General features: G+C 41.7%; 1 protein-coding gene across 1 annotated transcript in view; it reads left to right on the top strand.

Annotated features, from left to right (window-relative positions):
* CPA6 (carboxypeptidase A6) overlaps positions 1–5,615 on the top strand; it is a 402,022-nt gene extending 396,407 nt beyond the window's left edge. Inside the window, exon 11 of the mRNA XM_058275619.1 lies at positions 5,278–5,615. Within this exon, the coding sequence (XP_058131602.1) occupies positions 5,278–5,462 (185 nt within the window). The 3' untranslated portion in view covers positions 5,463–5,615. The remainder of the gene's footprint in view (positions 1–5,277) is intronic.
* The last annotated feature ends 7,530 nt before the right edge of the window (positions 5,616–13,145 follow it).

Genomic DNA, 13,145 nt, shown 5'->3' with positions numbered 1-13,145 from the left:
TACATCTGATCCAAGGATACAGTTTCCCTGAGAATATGCAGTTCAAAAACTCAGTTTGATAAATACTGTTCCAGGGAATAAATTTTCCCTACTGTGGGTTTCTGTTGGAATCCTATTCAAAGTGGTATAAGAAACCTCAAAGGTCTTCAGTTAGCACTTTCAAAAGTAGTGATAAGAATGTAGCATCCTACATGCAGAGGCCTGTGCTTCTCCCATTTCTATGGTTTCTCTCTCCTCTCTTCCTCCACTGCCTAACTTTCCCGTCCCACTTCTTTATTTACCCATTTGCCATTTCTTCTCTTGTCTATCTTTCCCTTTTCTTTTTTTTAACTGTCCCCCCTTTGTCCCTACTCCTTTGACATTACATGAAATTAAAGTACCCTTCTGAATTATTTTAGACTTTGATTGATTTTGTATGGATTAGTAGCCACAAATGGAAAAAAAAAGAAAAGAAATGCTTTCCCGTCCCTGATGGCATGGTGAGTTACACTGCATCTGTCATCCGGGTTGAGTAGTTTATGTTCTGTCCCCAGCTTCCCAGTGCTTCTCTGTGACTATTGCTTGTTTTAATTGTATGGAATATAAAAATCTTTGGAAAGATTTTATCCATGTGTGTGAAAGCACTTAATAACCCCTAAAAACATTAAACAAATGTCAGTGATTACTGTAAAGTTCTGAGATGAACAAAGGTTATGGTATTTCTGTGGCTAGGTATTTTTTTTCCCATAAATGTGATTGCTTAAAGTAAACTATAGTATAATAGAACTTCATTGCTATGAGTAATTCATACTCCACTAAAATCAGAATTCATCATTAGAATTATATGAGCTAAAGCATATGTCTGCTCTATTAGTGGCCAGTGGTTTTGCTTTTTTAAAAAAGCAAAAATACCAAGAAAGCAAGGTGTCCTTGAAAATGTTGATAACATCGCAATACCTGTGTTGTACAAAACTGTTCTTTCCTGAAGGCAGGTACCAAGGACATATAATTGCCAACACCTTGGCCTAATGAAGGAAGTCTCTATGGCTACTGTATCCAAAAGTGTTAAAACTGCCTAGCTTTAAAAATAGCTTTTTAGTCACATTTTTCCTTTAATATAATTAGTTTAGTACCTATCTTCTACATAGTTTAAAATTGTTATGGATGCGGGTCGTAGGCAAATCTAGGACATCCGCGCTATTTTGTACAATAGTGACAAAACCATTCCACAAAGAAATAATGACAACTGGAAAGAAAAAAACATTAAGTGTTTGCAAGCATACAAAGCAGCAATCTACTGTTGTAAAGCAAGACATGACATTTAAAAGTCAGAGGAATCCACTGAAGTTAACAAGGGAATTCAGAAAGATCAAGATGACAAAGAATTTAAATCTACTGCTATAGTCCCCAAATCAAAAATACTGGTCTAATGATATTTGGTCAGATGTGCTACATTATTGAAGAGCTAATATTTGAGGGACTTAAAACTTCACCCACAGTGCTGGGCACCCAGAAGTTCAACAAATGTTTGTTGGATTAATTAATTAGTTCAGGGCAGAAACTCAACAAATGTTGTCCTTCCTAATCTAGTTGTCTCTTGAGAGGCAGCCTTTACAGAGTGAAGAACATTGGCCTAGAAGTAAATCAGACTTTATAGTCCTGGGAAATGAAATGTCATCAAGGTAGCATCTCCTTACCCCTCTCCTCTTCCCACTACTGATATGCCCTTCCAGTTAGTAGTCATAAAATCTTGAAATTTTCCTTTGGGGCATTTACCACCGTTGTAATAAATTATTCGCATTGTTATTTGTTTAAAATATGTCTCTTCCACGAGGCTGAGAGCTCCAGGAGGGGCCAAGATCTTGTCTGATTCCCTACCATGCTCCCAGCTCTGGCGATTATGCCTCATACAAAAAAAAACAAAAAACAAAAAACCACACAATAAATATTTGTTGAAGAAAATAAAATGCTTATCTTCTTATGGCTGAAAACACTGAAGTTTCAAAATAAATTATATGGCGTTGAAATTTTTATTATCTGAACAGCTGGCACCAGAATTCTTCTCAGAAAGGAACTGTGTCTGGGGAAATGAAGCCATTTGGAGTAGGTGAGCACTTGAGGACGGTGGGAAGGGGCTGAGGCAAGGAAAGAAATGGCTGGCCAGGTCTGTGAGGCAGAAGGGGAGGAATTTGTTTTGCTCTGAAGAGGAAGAAGGGGTGAGGAGTGGAGGAGAGGACGTGAAACTGGGGTTCCAATGGAGGTAGAGCAGTGGGTGAAAATTCCTTTGGTGAAGTCGCCACTTTCATTTCCCTCCCAAACCTTCAGTAAAGTTCACTTGGCACGTAAACCACCTTCTAGGTGTGTGTGTAAACTGGAAAAGTGCCTAAATGTGACACCTGAGCCAATGCATTGTTGAAGAGAAGCAAAACATGTAAGACACTGAAATAATCCATAAACTGAGAAAGCAAACCTTTGGAGCCAGAGGTGACTTTGAGAATGTAAATTGCCTAGGGAATTTATAGAAATCAGTCTCAGGCCTTGGCATTAGGGAATTGATTTCCTTTTATCTAGATGTCAGGGAAAAGGGAGGCTCCCCCCCCCCCACTGCCCCAGATAACATGAATTAAAATTTCCACGAGGGAGCAGATGTGGCTCAAGCAGTTGAGCTCCTGCCTCCTGCATGGAAGGTCCAAGGTTCGGTTCCCATTACCTTCTGAAAAAAACAAACAAGCAAAACAAACGAAAAAACCAACTCAGGGAAGCAGATGTAGCTCAGTGGTTGAGTGCCGGCTTCCCACAGGGTTTAATTCCCGGCCCCTATACCTCAAAGAAAAAAAGGAAAAAAAAAAATCTCATGGGATTTTGCCTTTGAAAATAGACCTGCACTTGGGAGTGAGTGATTTCACTTATTCCTTGCCCTATCTTTGGCCTTATTTGCTGCTAATCCTTTCACAAGTTTAGAATTTTGAATCTAAAATGACAAGAAAAATGGGGAATGAAAGACAGGAAAAGTTGGGATGAAAGATCCTTTTCCCTTATCACCAAATAAGTTAAACTTACCAAAATGTCTCCTCCTACCTGTCTTTTAAGAGAGCACATAGTAATTTAGTGATTTAATGGAATGTAGTGATTTCTCTAAATTTAGTAATTTAGAGGAAAGGCACTCTATAAACAGCATAGCCTTTGCAGTTATAATCAACCTTACCCAAAGTAAACTCCAAATGGTTTTCTTGATTTTACTTGATTCCTTAAACAGATATTCCATTTTGAAATTTCTTCCAAGCATGAATTGCTATACTGCTTTCAATTCCCTATCTAGAGAATGATTTGTGAGGACAATCCTATAAAAATCTTTAATGATGACTCATGAGTGACCTGCCAGGAGAAAAAAATATCTGATGTTGAGTACGCTATTCTCCTAAATGTAATCTCAGAACACCATAGGAGGAAGGAAATATTGCCTGGTCACATACAAATTATTTGAATATATGTATAAACAGGTCCTCTTCTTTTTTACAGAACTCAGGGTACTGAAGCATAATCACCACGGAGTTGTTTTACCAGGGCTTCGCTACTGATTCTTCCTAGAAGGGAGGTTTTTTAACTTTCTTGCCAAATTTGGTCAACTCAGGAGCCAATAAACACTAATATATTCACACCAGTTCTTCAGGCTCTGAATGGAAAAAGGGAATGGGCAGGTGCATCTTTACTGATGATGCAGTCTTCACTTATGCACAGTAGTTTTGTGAATTATTAGCTGAGCTAAAAGTAAAGCACAACCCCCTGGTATACAGCTATTCAGAAAAATCCATTCCCCATGCGCACATTAGCACACATTATGTATATTACATATCTGCATATATGTGAACTTTAAAAAGATTAGAAAGTTATATCATGAAATGTTTACAGTGACTATTTCTGAGTACAAGGATTCTGACAGAATAAGGACAGAAGATGCCCACATCCTAATCCCCAGAACATGTGCATATGTTACAATACATTGCATGGCAAAGAGGAATTAAAGTTGCAGATGCTGGGAAGTGGACTTGGCCCAATGGATAGGGCGTCCACCTACCACATGGCAGGTCCATGGTTCAAACCCCAGGCCTCCTTGACCCGTGTGGAGCTGGCCCATGCACTGTGCTGATGCACGCAAGGAGTGCCCTGCCACACAGGGGTGTCCCCTGAGTAGGGGAGCCACACAAGTAAGGAGTAAGCCCCATAAGAAGAGCCACCCAGTGCGAAAGAAAAGTGCAGCCTGCCCGAGAATGGCGCCACACACACGGAGATCTGACACAACAAGATGACACAACAAAAAGAAACAGCAAATGGACACAGAGCAGACAACTGGGGGGGGAGGGGAGATAAATAAATAAATAAATAAATAAATAAATAAATAAGATATATATAAAGTTGCAGATGCTGGCTAGCAGATAGATTATCCTAGATTATGTGGGTAGGCCCACTCTAATCATTAAAAGTGGAAAAGGATGTTGCTCAAGCTGTTGGGCACCTGCCTACCACATGGGAGGTCCCAGGTTCAGTTCCCCATGCCGCCTAAAAAAGTAGAAGAAGAAGATGAGGAGACACAGAGGACACACAACAAATAGACCAGAGAATAATCAGCGAGCTAAAACAATGGGTGGGGGAATAAATAAATAAATCTTTTAAAAAATAAATAAAAGGCAATTGGCACCAAAAAAAAAAAAAAGGCAGAAGAAGAGAGTTAGGGTGAGCTAGGACTACAGAGGAATGAGCAGAGAGATGTGATATTGCTGGTTTTGAAGATGAAGAAAGAATCCACAACCCAAGGAAAGTAGGCAGCCACAGGAGGCTGGAAAAGGCAAGGAAACAGATTCTCCCTAGAGCATCCAGAAAGGACTGTAGCCCTGCTGGTACCTTCACATTAGCTCAGAGAGACTGGGGTCAGGCTTCTGACCTCCTGAACTGTAAGATACTATATCTGTGCTGTTTGAGCCGCTGAGATGGTTGTTATTTGTTACAGCAGCCATAGAAAATCAACACAATGGGTGATTTGGGCTACTGCTTCTCTGGGGATTTTGAATGGGAAGGAGTTTGGTATTTTACAAATTTTATTTTAATGTGTATGTATGACCTTTGTCATCAGGAAAATCACATATTGTTGAGGGTTGAATCGCGTCCCCCACAAAAAGGCACGTTCTGGTCCCAAACCCTGGTCCTGAGGGTGTGAACTCATTTGCAAATAGGACCTTAGTTTAGGTGTGTCCAAACTGAATGAGGGGTGGGCCTTGATCCAATAGGACTGATGTTTTACAGGCAAAGAAAATTGGGCATGGAGGAAAAGCCACCGGGAGCAGCCTGAAGCTGAAGTCAACAAACTGGAAGAGAAAGCAGACACTGCCGCATGCGTTGGTGTGTGGTGGGAAAGCCAAGGACCCAGGATCGCCCGCCGCCAGCCCCAGAACGCCACCGTCTTTGGGAGAAAAGCACTGCCTTGCTGATGCCTCAGTTTTGGACTTTTCCTAGCCTCAAAACTCTGAGATAAATTTCCTGTCAAGCCAATCCATTTTTTATGATTTGTTTCAGCAGCCAGGAAATTAAAACACATGTTATTATTTTTAAAATAATACTACACTTGTAGTGAGGGCCGTGGTAGAACGTTTTTAAACATTTAGACTTGTAACTGATGACACTCCAGTTGCTCCTGGAAGTTTTTAACCTTCTTTATAGAGAAATTTGATCTGTGAAGATTCATACAACAATCAGTGAAAGGGTATATTTTAATCAAGAGCTCTTAATTATAACTCAATTTAATCGCTATTTATCGATCGCCTGCGGTGTACCTACCAGGCACCCTTTGAAATTCCTCCAGCAGGACGGTATGCAGCCATGTTCCGGCCCATTTTCTTTGCACGCGCATACCCCACTGTCCTTGGCCGTGCCAGGGCTGTCGGCAGTGGGGATTGTGGTGCCGCTGCTGCTGGTGGACGTTTACATGGCACAGCCACAGGGGGCTGGGGGGATATAGGACACAGCGAGGTAACAGTGTTGGGGCTCCCTGGAAGAGGAGGTGGCGCTGGCAGGAGATGGGTCTGGGCGAGTCAAAGTGATGGACTGTCTCACAGTCAGTTAATTAGGACACTGGGCCACTGCAAAGACGTTCTTGTTTGTTGTAAGATGGAGTTTTCCTTACGCTCCTTTAGTAATTTTGGCCAGGTCTTGTGGACCAGAGAGAAGGTGGTGACGTGTCTGAGAGGGGAGGTAGAATAACCACCTTTTCTTCATTTCCTCCGGACTCCTCCGAATGTGATGAAAAGTGAGGGTACTTGGTCTCTAACTTAACTGTCAGTCTCCTGCTTTGTCTCTCCTGGCACGACTTGCCTGCTCTTCACTCCCCACCTCACTCCCAAACCTCAAACTGTCAAGTCTCTGTCTCCATGCTGTTCCCTCAGCCTGAAATACCCCTCTCCCTTTTTAAAAATTGTTTCATCCTTCAAAGCTCAACTCAAATGTCAGCTGTTCCTTTAAATAATAAGTGAAACCATGTGCCCGGAACTGGAATACATATTACATTGCTTAAGCCATACCATTTTGAGTCTTGCTTTTCCCATCTTCCTGTTGTACATGTTGGAGCCTGGAATCTACCCAATACTTGGTGCTGCTGCCTCAAACCTCCCCTCCGTTGGGACCCACCGGGCCTTGCTGTCCCTGTGCTCCCTTAGCTCCACGCATAAAGCTTTATTCTATCCCTTATTGCGTCCCGCTTTCATAATTAGTTACTGTTTTGCATTTGCACCCTCCCTCCTGACTCCACTGTCAGCTCTTTAGGAACTGGTACTTTGTCTTACTTTGCATAAAGGCATATCCACAGCACAGAACATGTAATGGTTTATAAAAGGCAGGCAGGCTGGCAGACAAGCAGGCCAATGCGAAAGGTAAAACACATCCACATATTTAGTGATCGATCAGGGATTTCTTCTCCAACTTCTTCCCCTATCCTTGGATTTTGAGAAGGTCACAAAATTTTAAAACAGACTCACCCTTCCCCTTGATGGCCACGTTTTAATATGGAAAGTTCACATGTATGCACAGACTGGAGTTAGGAAACGCAAGTAAAACTATTGCTTGCTGCTATTATTTTTTGATGCTTTTAGCTAGCAGGAACTGTTACTTAATGAAGTGGAGTAATGTACCTTGTAGAAATGGCTCTAGGATTTCAAGGTGGGGTAGGTGGAAAATACCACTGGAGAGGAAGTACTGGGAAATAATTAACTTCTTCAATAAAACTGCAGAAAACACCCTTGCCCCTCCCAATAGAACTCACTTTTGTCTTCTAAAGCATGCAGGTGAAGAGGCGGGCAGACTCTGGGTGACTGGTTTAGCCTGTTGGCTCCAATCCTCAGACTAATGAGGCAACGTTAGTTCAGGTCAGATTTGATACTCTTTGCTGGCAGTTATTGAAGAGTTTCAGAGCCAGTTAAAAGAAGCACTGAAAACTAGATTCATTTCACTGGAGCACTTTTGGTCACTTGAAGATCAAGCGGATATGGCTAATTCTTAGAGGAAACCAAGTGTTGAGGACCTTCAGGAATGACGGCTCCCCAAATTACATTGGAGATCTGACCCTAAGTGAGGCAAGACTCTAGAAAGTGAAATGTGTTTACAAAATAAAGTTTCTAATGTAAGAAACGCAAAGGGCCATCTGTTTTTGCCAAATCTACTTGTTTCCCATGTTCAGGATTATTTGCGATGCTTTGATGATTTGAAAGCATACAATGCGTGCATGTGTAAATATTTTTCACTTATTTTACCATAGCATGTATTTTGCAAAACTACATAAATATTTAACAAAGAAAAATAAGAGATTACATTTCCTCAAAATCAAGCCTCTTCACACTGATTTTTTTTTTTTTTTTTCCTGAAACAAGTATGTCCAAAAGCAGAGCCTTCTTTTTGTGGAATGTTTTTCCATTGCAAATGAAGTGAAGGGATAGATTTAAAAAGCCATAGCTGTTTGTCACTGGCTGGAAGAGAAAGTAGAAAACTACAGCCATTTTCCTCTACCTCTGTCTCAATGACCCTGTCTCTCCTCCATGCTGGGAGTGAAAGATTGTCAGCTTCCCCAGCCTTCCTCCTGCTCGTCCCTAGCAATGAGAAGAAAGAGGAAGGGGCCCACAGCTGCCTGGGCTGCTTGTTCTGGAACCAAACACACTGAGTTTCCCCTCTAAAAGTAGAAAGGAAAGGCAGTCATATATAAATGCCATGATTTCTCTTTCCCAGTCTTTCTGTCTGAAAGATATTATCCAGTGACAAAACTATTAGCCTAAGAATATATTTTAGGATACTTAGGATTTTTTTTTCTTTTACGGGGAGGGGACTGAGAATTCTATTATGAACTCTAAATGCTATTTCACCTTTTTAATGGTCAACTTTGTTGTTTAGCAATCGGGTTACAATTTCAAAGATAAATGAAGATTTTCGAGAGTGTTGGTGGACCAGGATACTTCTAGTTCTCACTTTGGAGAAAAAAAAATGTAGTGGAAAAAAAGCAGGGGGAGGAAGGGAGCGGGAGTAGAAAATTTTGCATACACACACTTTAGGTTAATGTTTGTTGACATATCGAGGCTCCAAGTCACAGTAAATTAACCAAGTCCTAATTATATTACACGGAGTAAATTTAACTCCCAACAGCAGGGGTTCTCAAACTTGAGTGCATCAGAATCACCTGGAAGATTTTTTCCCCACCCCCTGACCCCAGCATCTGAGACGCGGTAGGTCTGTGGTGGGCCCTGAGAACTAGGACTTCTAACAAATTTTCAGAAGATGCTGCTGCTCCTGGTCTAGGCACCCCACTTTGTGGACCACTTGTCCAATAGCAGTTATTCTCAATCCTGGCTCTGCACCAGAAGACTTATCTTTAGAGCTTTTTATAAAATTCTGATATCCAGGCACCCCCTCAGATCCACTGAAACAGAACCTCTGGTGTTGAAGCCTGGTCACCTGTACATTGAAACAGGGTCACGGATGATTCCAATGACCAGGGTGTAAAACCAAAGTCCTATGGTAAAGAGATTTGAAATACTAGAATAGAGGGAAAGTTTGCTTAAGTGTATTTCTTTTATAAATTGCTACTAATACTTACACAACTGCAAAAGCAATTGGCAAACAGGAAAGATTTCTGCAATACTGTATGGTTTGGACATGTAACATTTCAGAGTGGCTGCAGTTGCCTTATATTTTATAAAGTAACATTTCATTCACGTTACAAGTCAAGGAAGACCAGGTAACTGCAACACCCTGAATATTTTTTTTTCAAAATGAAAAAAAAAATTTATATTCAGGGACGTCTTTCTTTTGACTGCAAGAGACAGATGCAAGCTCCTCTTCTCCTTGTCCAAAGTCATTCCATACACACCCTGGGCAAATCATGCCAAGTAACCCATTTCTTTTTGGATAACAGAGAATTTCACTGACTCCAGGCTCCTAAATAACCTTTACATTCTTGGAATTTCCTGGGGTCAGATGATCTTTGTTGTTCAAGGTGGACTGCCCTCCAGATCACACCTGAAAGTTTATGCTAATGAGATGACTCAGGGAGAGCCAGTCACACCTGCAACCTTGAGGTTGGCGCTGTCCACACCAGAAAGACCAATGTGTGGTTAGGGGTTTGGAGCATTAAGGATCTTGTTACCAGCCCAAGGTCCTGGGAGAGGAGGGGGAGCTAGAGATTGAGTTGAATCAATCAAACACGCCTGTGTGATGAAACCCAATAAACCTATGGACACTGATGCTCAGGTGAGCTTCCCTGATGGGTCATACACACGGAAATGTCAGGGTGAGATATGTCCTGATTTTATGGACCTTGTCCCATGCATCTCTTCTTTTGGCAATTCTGTTTTGTTTTGCTATGATAGAACTAGAATTGTAGGTACGGTGGTTTCAGTGAGTTCTGTGAGATGTTCTAGAGAATTGGTGAACCTTAGGGAGTAATGAGAATTGCTGAATTTGTAGCCTGTTGGTCAGAAATGTGGGTGGCCCTGGGGCCTCCCCAGCTTAAACATGGTATCTGAAGTGAGGTCAGTCTTGTGGAGACTGTGCTTCTAACCTATGGATCTGACTTAACTTCAGGTAGTTAGTTAATTGCATTGCAGTTGGTATTAGAAGTTATTGACTTAACTTCAGGTAGTAAGTTAATTGCATTGCAGTTGGTATTAGAAGTTATTGTATGTCAGCTGTAACATTTTTGTTCAGGTGAAATTGTTAAAATCAATTCCAAATGTGGCCTTTATGGAAAAACTGAAAAAGAAATGCAACCTGAGAAGGCAATTTCTTTGGTGATGGTGATATTACCGGATTTTGACTAGGTTCTTGACTATGCTACAGAAATTAATTTCAAGAGCACGTTGGGTGAGTTAGGCCAGTAATTTATTCAGGTAGGGAGGGATGAGAAATGGGAGAAAATCACAGATCAGGGGTCCCAGGTAGAGAGGAAGAGGCTGAAAAGTGATAAAGAGGGCTGATTTACAGACTACAATTCCCCATTATAGGTTATAAATGCCCAAGTTTTACTTGCATGGCCACATGGCAGAGGAAAAACGAAGAGAGCAGTGAGCAGAGGGCAGGACAGGAGTCCACAGGTGCGAGAATGCACGAGAGAGGAAGAGCTCAGGCCTGGTGCCTGCCTTTTTGAACCATTGATTATCCCACCCCTTTGCTAATGGCAGGGGAGGAGTTCCAGCTGTTTACCTTTTTGATTGCTTATTTCTCCCATCAGTCTCCCATGAGAGCCCAATGATAAAGTCCTTGGGGAATATCCAGGGCTTCTCCTGGCTTCCAGAGGAAGTCTTCTTCTGAGTGGTAGAATCTTGGGGAGGGTCTTCCAGCAGCCATCTTGGGGTTATGGATGTCCATATGGTCTGCTTGCCAGGTTCCAGATCTGTCTATTGATTCCCTGTCTTACTTCTTACAATGGCTTCATTGGGGATGAACTGTTATGGGATCATTTGTTCATTCATTCAATAACTATCCCTTTTAGGCATGTGAATTATGGAAATAACCAAAATGAAGTCCTACCATTTAAGGAGCTTATATTCTAGGAGGGAAAAAAAAGTAAACCTCAAAAATCAAAACAACAAATAGTATGAGAAATGATAAGTGCTTTGGGGAAAAATAAAGCAGAGTAAGGGAGCGGAGGACAGGTGTTTGCTATTGAATGCAGGGTGGTCAGGGAAGGCCTCACTAGTAAGATGATGCTTAAGCAAAGCCTTAAGGAAGTGAGCCATCAGTTATCTGGAGGAAGAGGATTATAGGAAGAGGAGACAAGTGCTAAGACCTGGAGGTGAGCATGCTTGATAAGTTCAGGGAGGCCAATGTGTATGAAGCTGAGCAAGCTGGGGAAAGAGTAGTAGCAGGTGAGGTCAAAGGGGAAGTGGATATGGCTCAAGTGATTGGGCTCCCGCCTACCATATGGGAGGTCCAGGGTTCAATTTCCAGGGCCTCCTGGAGAAGGCAAGCTGGCCTGCACAGCAAGTTGGCCTGAGCAGAGAGGTGGCCCATGCAGAGTGCTGGCCCCTTGCGGCAAACTGGCCTGAGTGGAGTGCTGACCCGCGCAGGAGTGCTGGCCTGAGCAGAGAGCTGATGCAGCAAGATGACACAACAAAAAGAGACACAGAGGAGAGACAATAAGAGGCACAACAGACCAGGGAGCTGAGGTGGCACAAGAGATTGAGCACCTCTCTCCCACTCTGGAAGAAGGTCCCGGATTGGTTCCCAGTGCCACCTACAGAGAAGAAAAGCAGACATAGAAGAATGTGAGGTGGGGGTGGGGTGAATAAATAAATAAATAAATAAATAAATAAATAAATAAGTCTTAAAAAAAAAAAAAAAGAGTGGCCAAGGTGGGAGGCAGATGGTATAAAACCTTGTTGGGATCTGGCTTTCACTCTAATTAAAATGATGGAGCCATTGAAAGCTGTTGAACATGAGTGACAGAATTTGACATCCATTTCAAAAGAATTATTCTGATTATTGGGAAATGTAGTGGGATGGGGGAAGGGCAGAAGCAGGGAGATTTTGATTGAAAGTGGACTAATATTTATCTAGAATTTTGGTCGTTTGGGTTTGGTTCTTGAAACAACTAAACGTTTCATCTTTTGGGGGACTCTGATGACGGTTTTGTTTGTATTATAATGTTTTTATACATTAAATAGAAAATGGACAGCATTTTTATTCATACCCAGGAGCTGGATTTCCCTTTTGCCTTAAGTACTAGGGTATTTCTAAGATTGCTTCCAGGTCTTCAAACAGACTTTTCTGAAGCCTTCTCATTGCCCATTCTCTCTCTACATTGATAGACGATCAATTTCTTAATATCTAAGTGCTATTTGGCACTGACTTCATCCATCCTGCCTGTTTTCTTACACTGTAAGTGCATGTAAATCACCTGGGGGGAATCTTGTTGTAGTGCAAATTCTGACTATAGGTCTGGAGTGGGACACAAGGATTCTGCATTTCTAGCCAGCTCCTTTGCTACTGGTCCTTGCACAAAACTTTGAGTAGTCAGGCATTGAGTGTTCAGAGGATTCTGAACACTTGTGAAATTTTTTTGTGAAGGGAAAACAAAGCAATTAAATGGGTACAATGAGAAATGTATTATTTGGTTCTTGATTACATCATAAGAAAGAATTCAGAGACACACCACAGTTATAAGAAAGTTAGCAAAGAGTTTAATAAAGATAAAGTACACACTCAGACATGAGTATGGGCATGCTCAAGATAGAGGTCCATGCTTTCCATTTTGGGGTTCCTGGTTTTATGGGCTATCATTGGGGTTAGGGTTTACTCTGACTGGATTATTTAGGACAAAATGGGGAAAATTCATTTGGTGGTCTGATTTTTAGGGGTTATTGTTCGGTGGTAATTGGCTTCTGGCTATTACTCTTGAGCTCTGCTGGAGTTTACTGCAAGAGGAGCTTATGAAAATAGGTGGGTGGTGTGGGAATTTCCTGTTTTTCTCCTTCTTTTTGCTGGGAGGATGCTGCAAGCTGCATTCCCACAACTTGTCTGTGCACGTTAACAGACACGAGTTACCAACACTGCTTCTACAGCTGATGGGTGAATGCTACAAGCTGCCTCCTGATAACTTGCCTATGTGAGTCCAACAGGATTTTGCTTTGTCTTTTCTA

Source organism: Dasypus novemcinctus, chromosome 14, assembly GCF_030445035.2.
Source record: "Dasypus novemcinctus isolate mDasNov1 chromosome 14, mDasNov1.1.hap2, whole genome shotgun sequence".
Lineage (NCBI taxonomy): Eukaryota > Metazoa > Chordata > Mammalia > Cingulata > Dasypodidae > Dasypus > Dasypus novemcinctus.
Note: the sequence above shows the minus strand (reverse complement) of the source record. Positions and strands in the feature narration are given on the sequence as shown.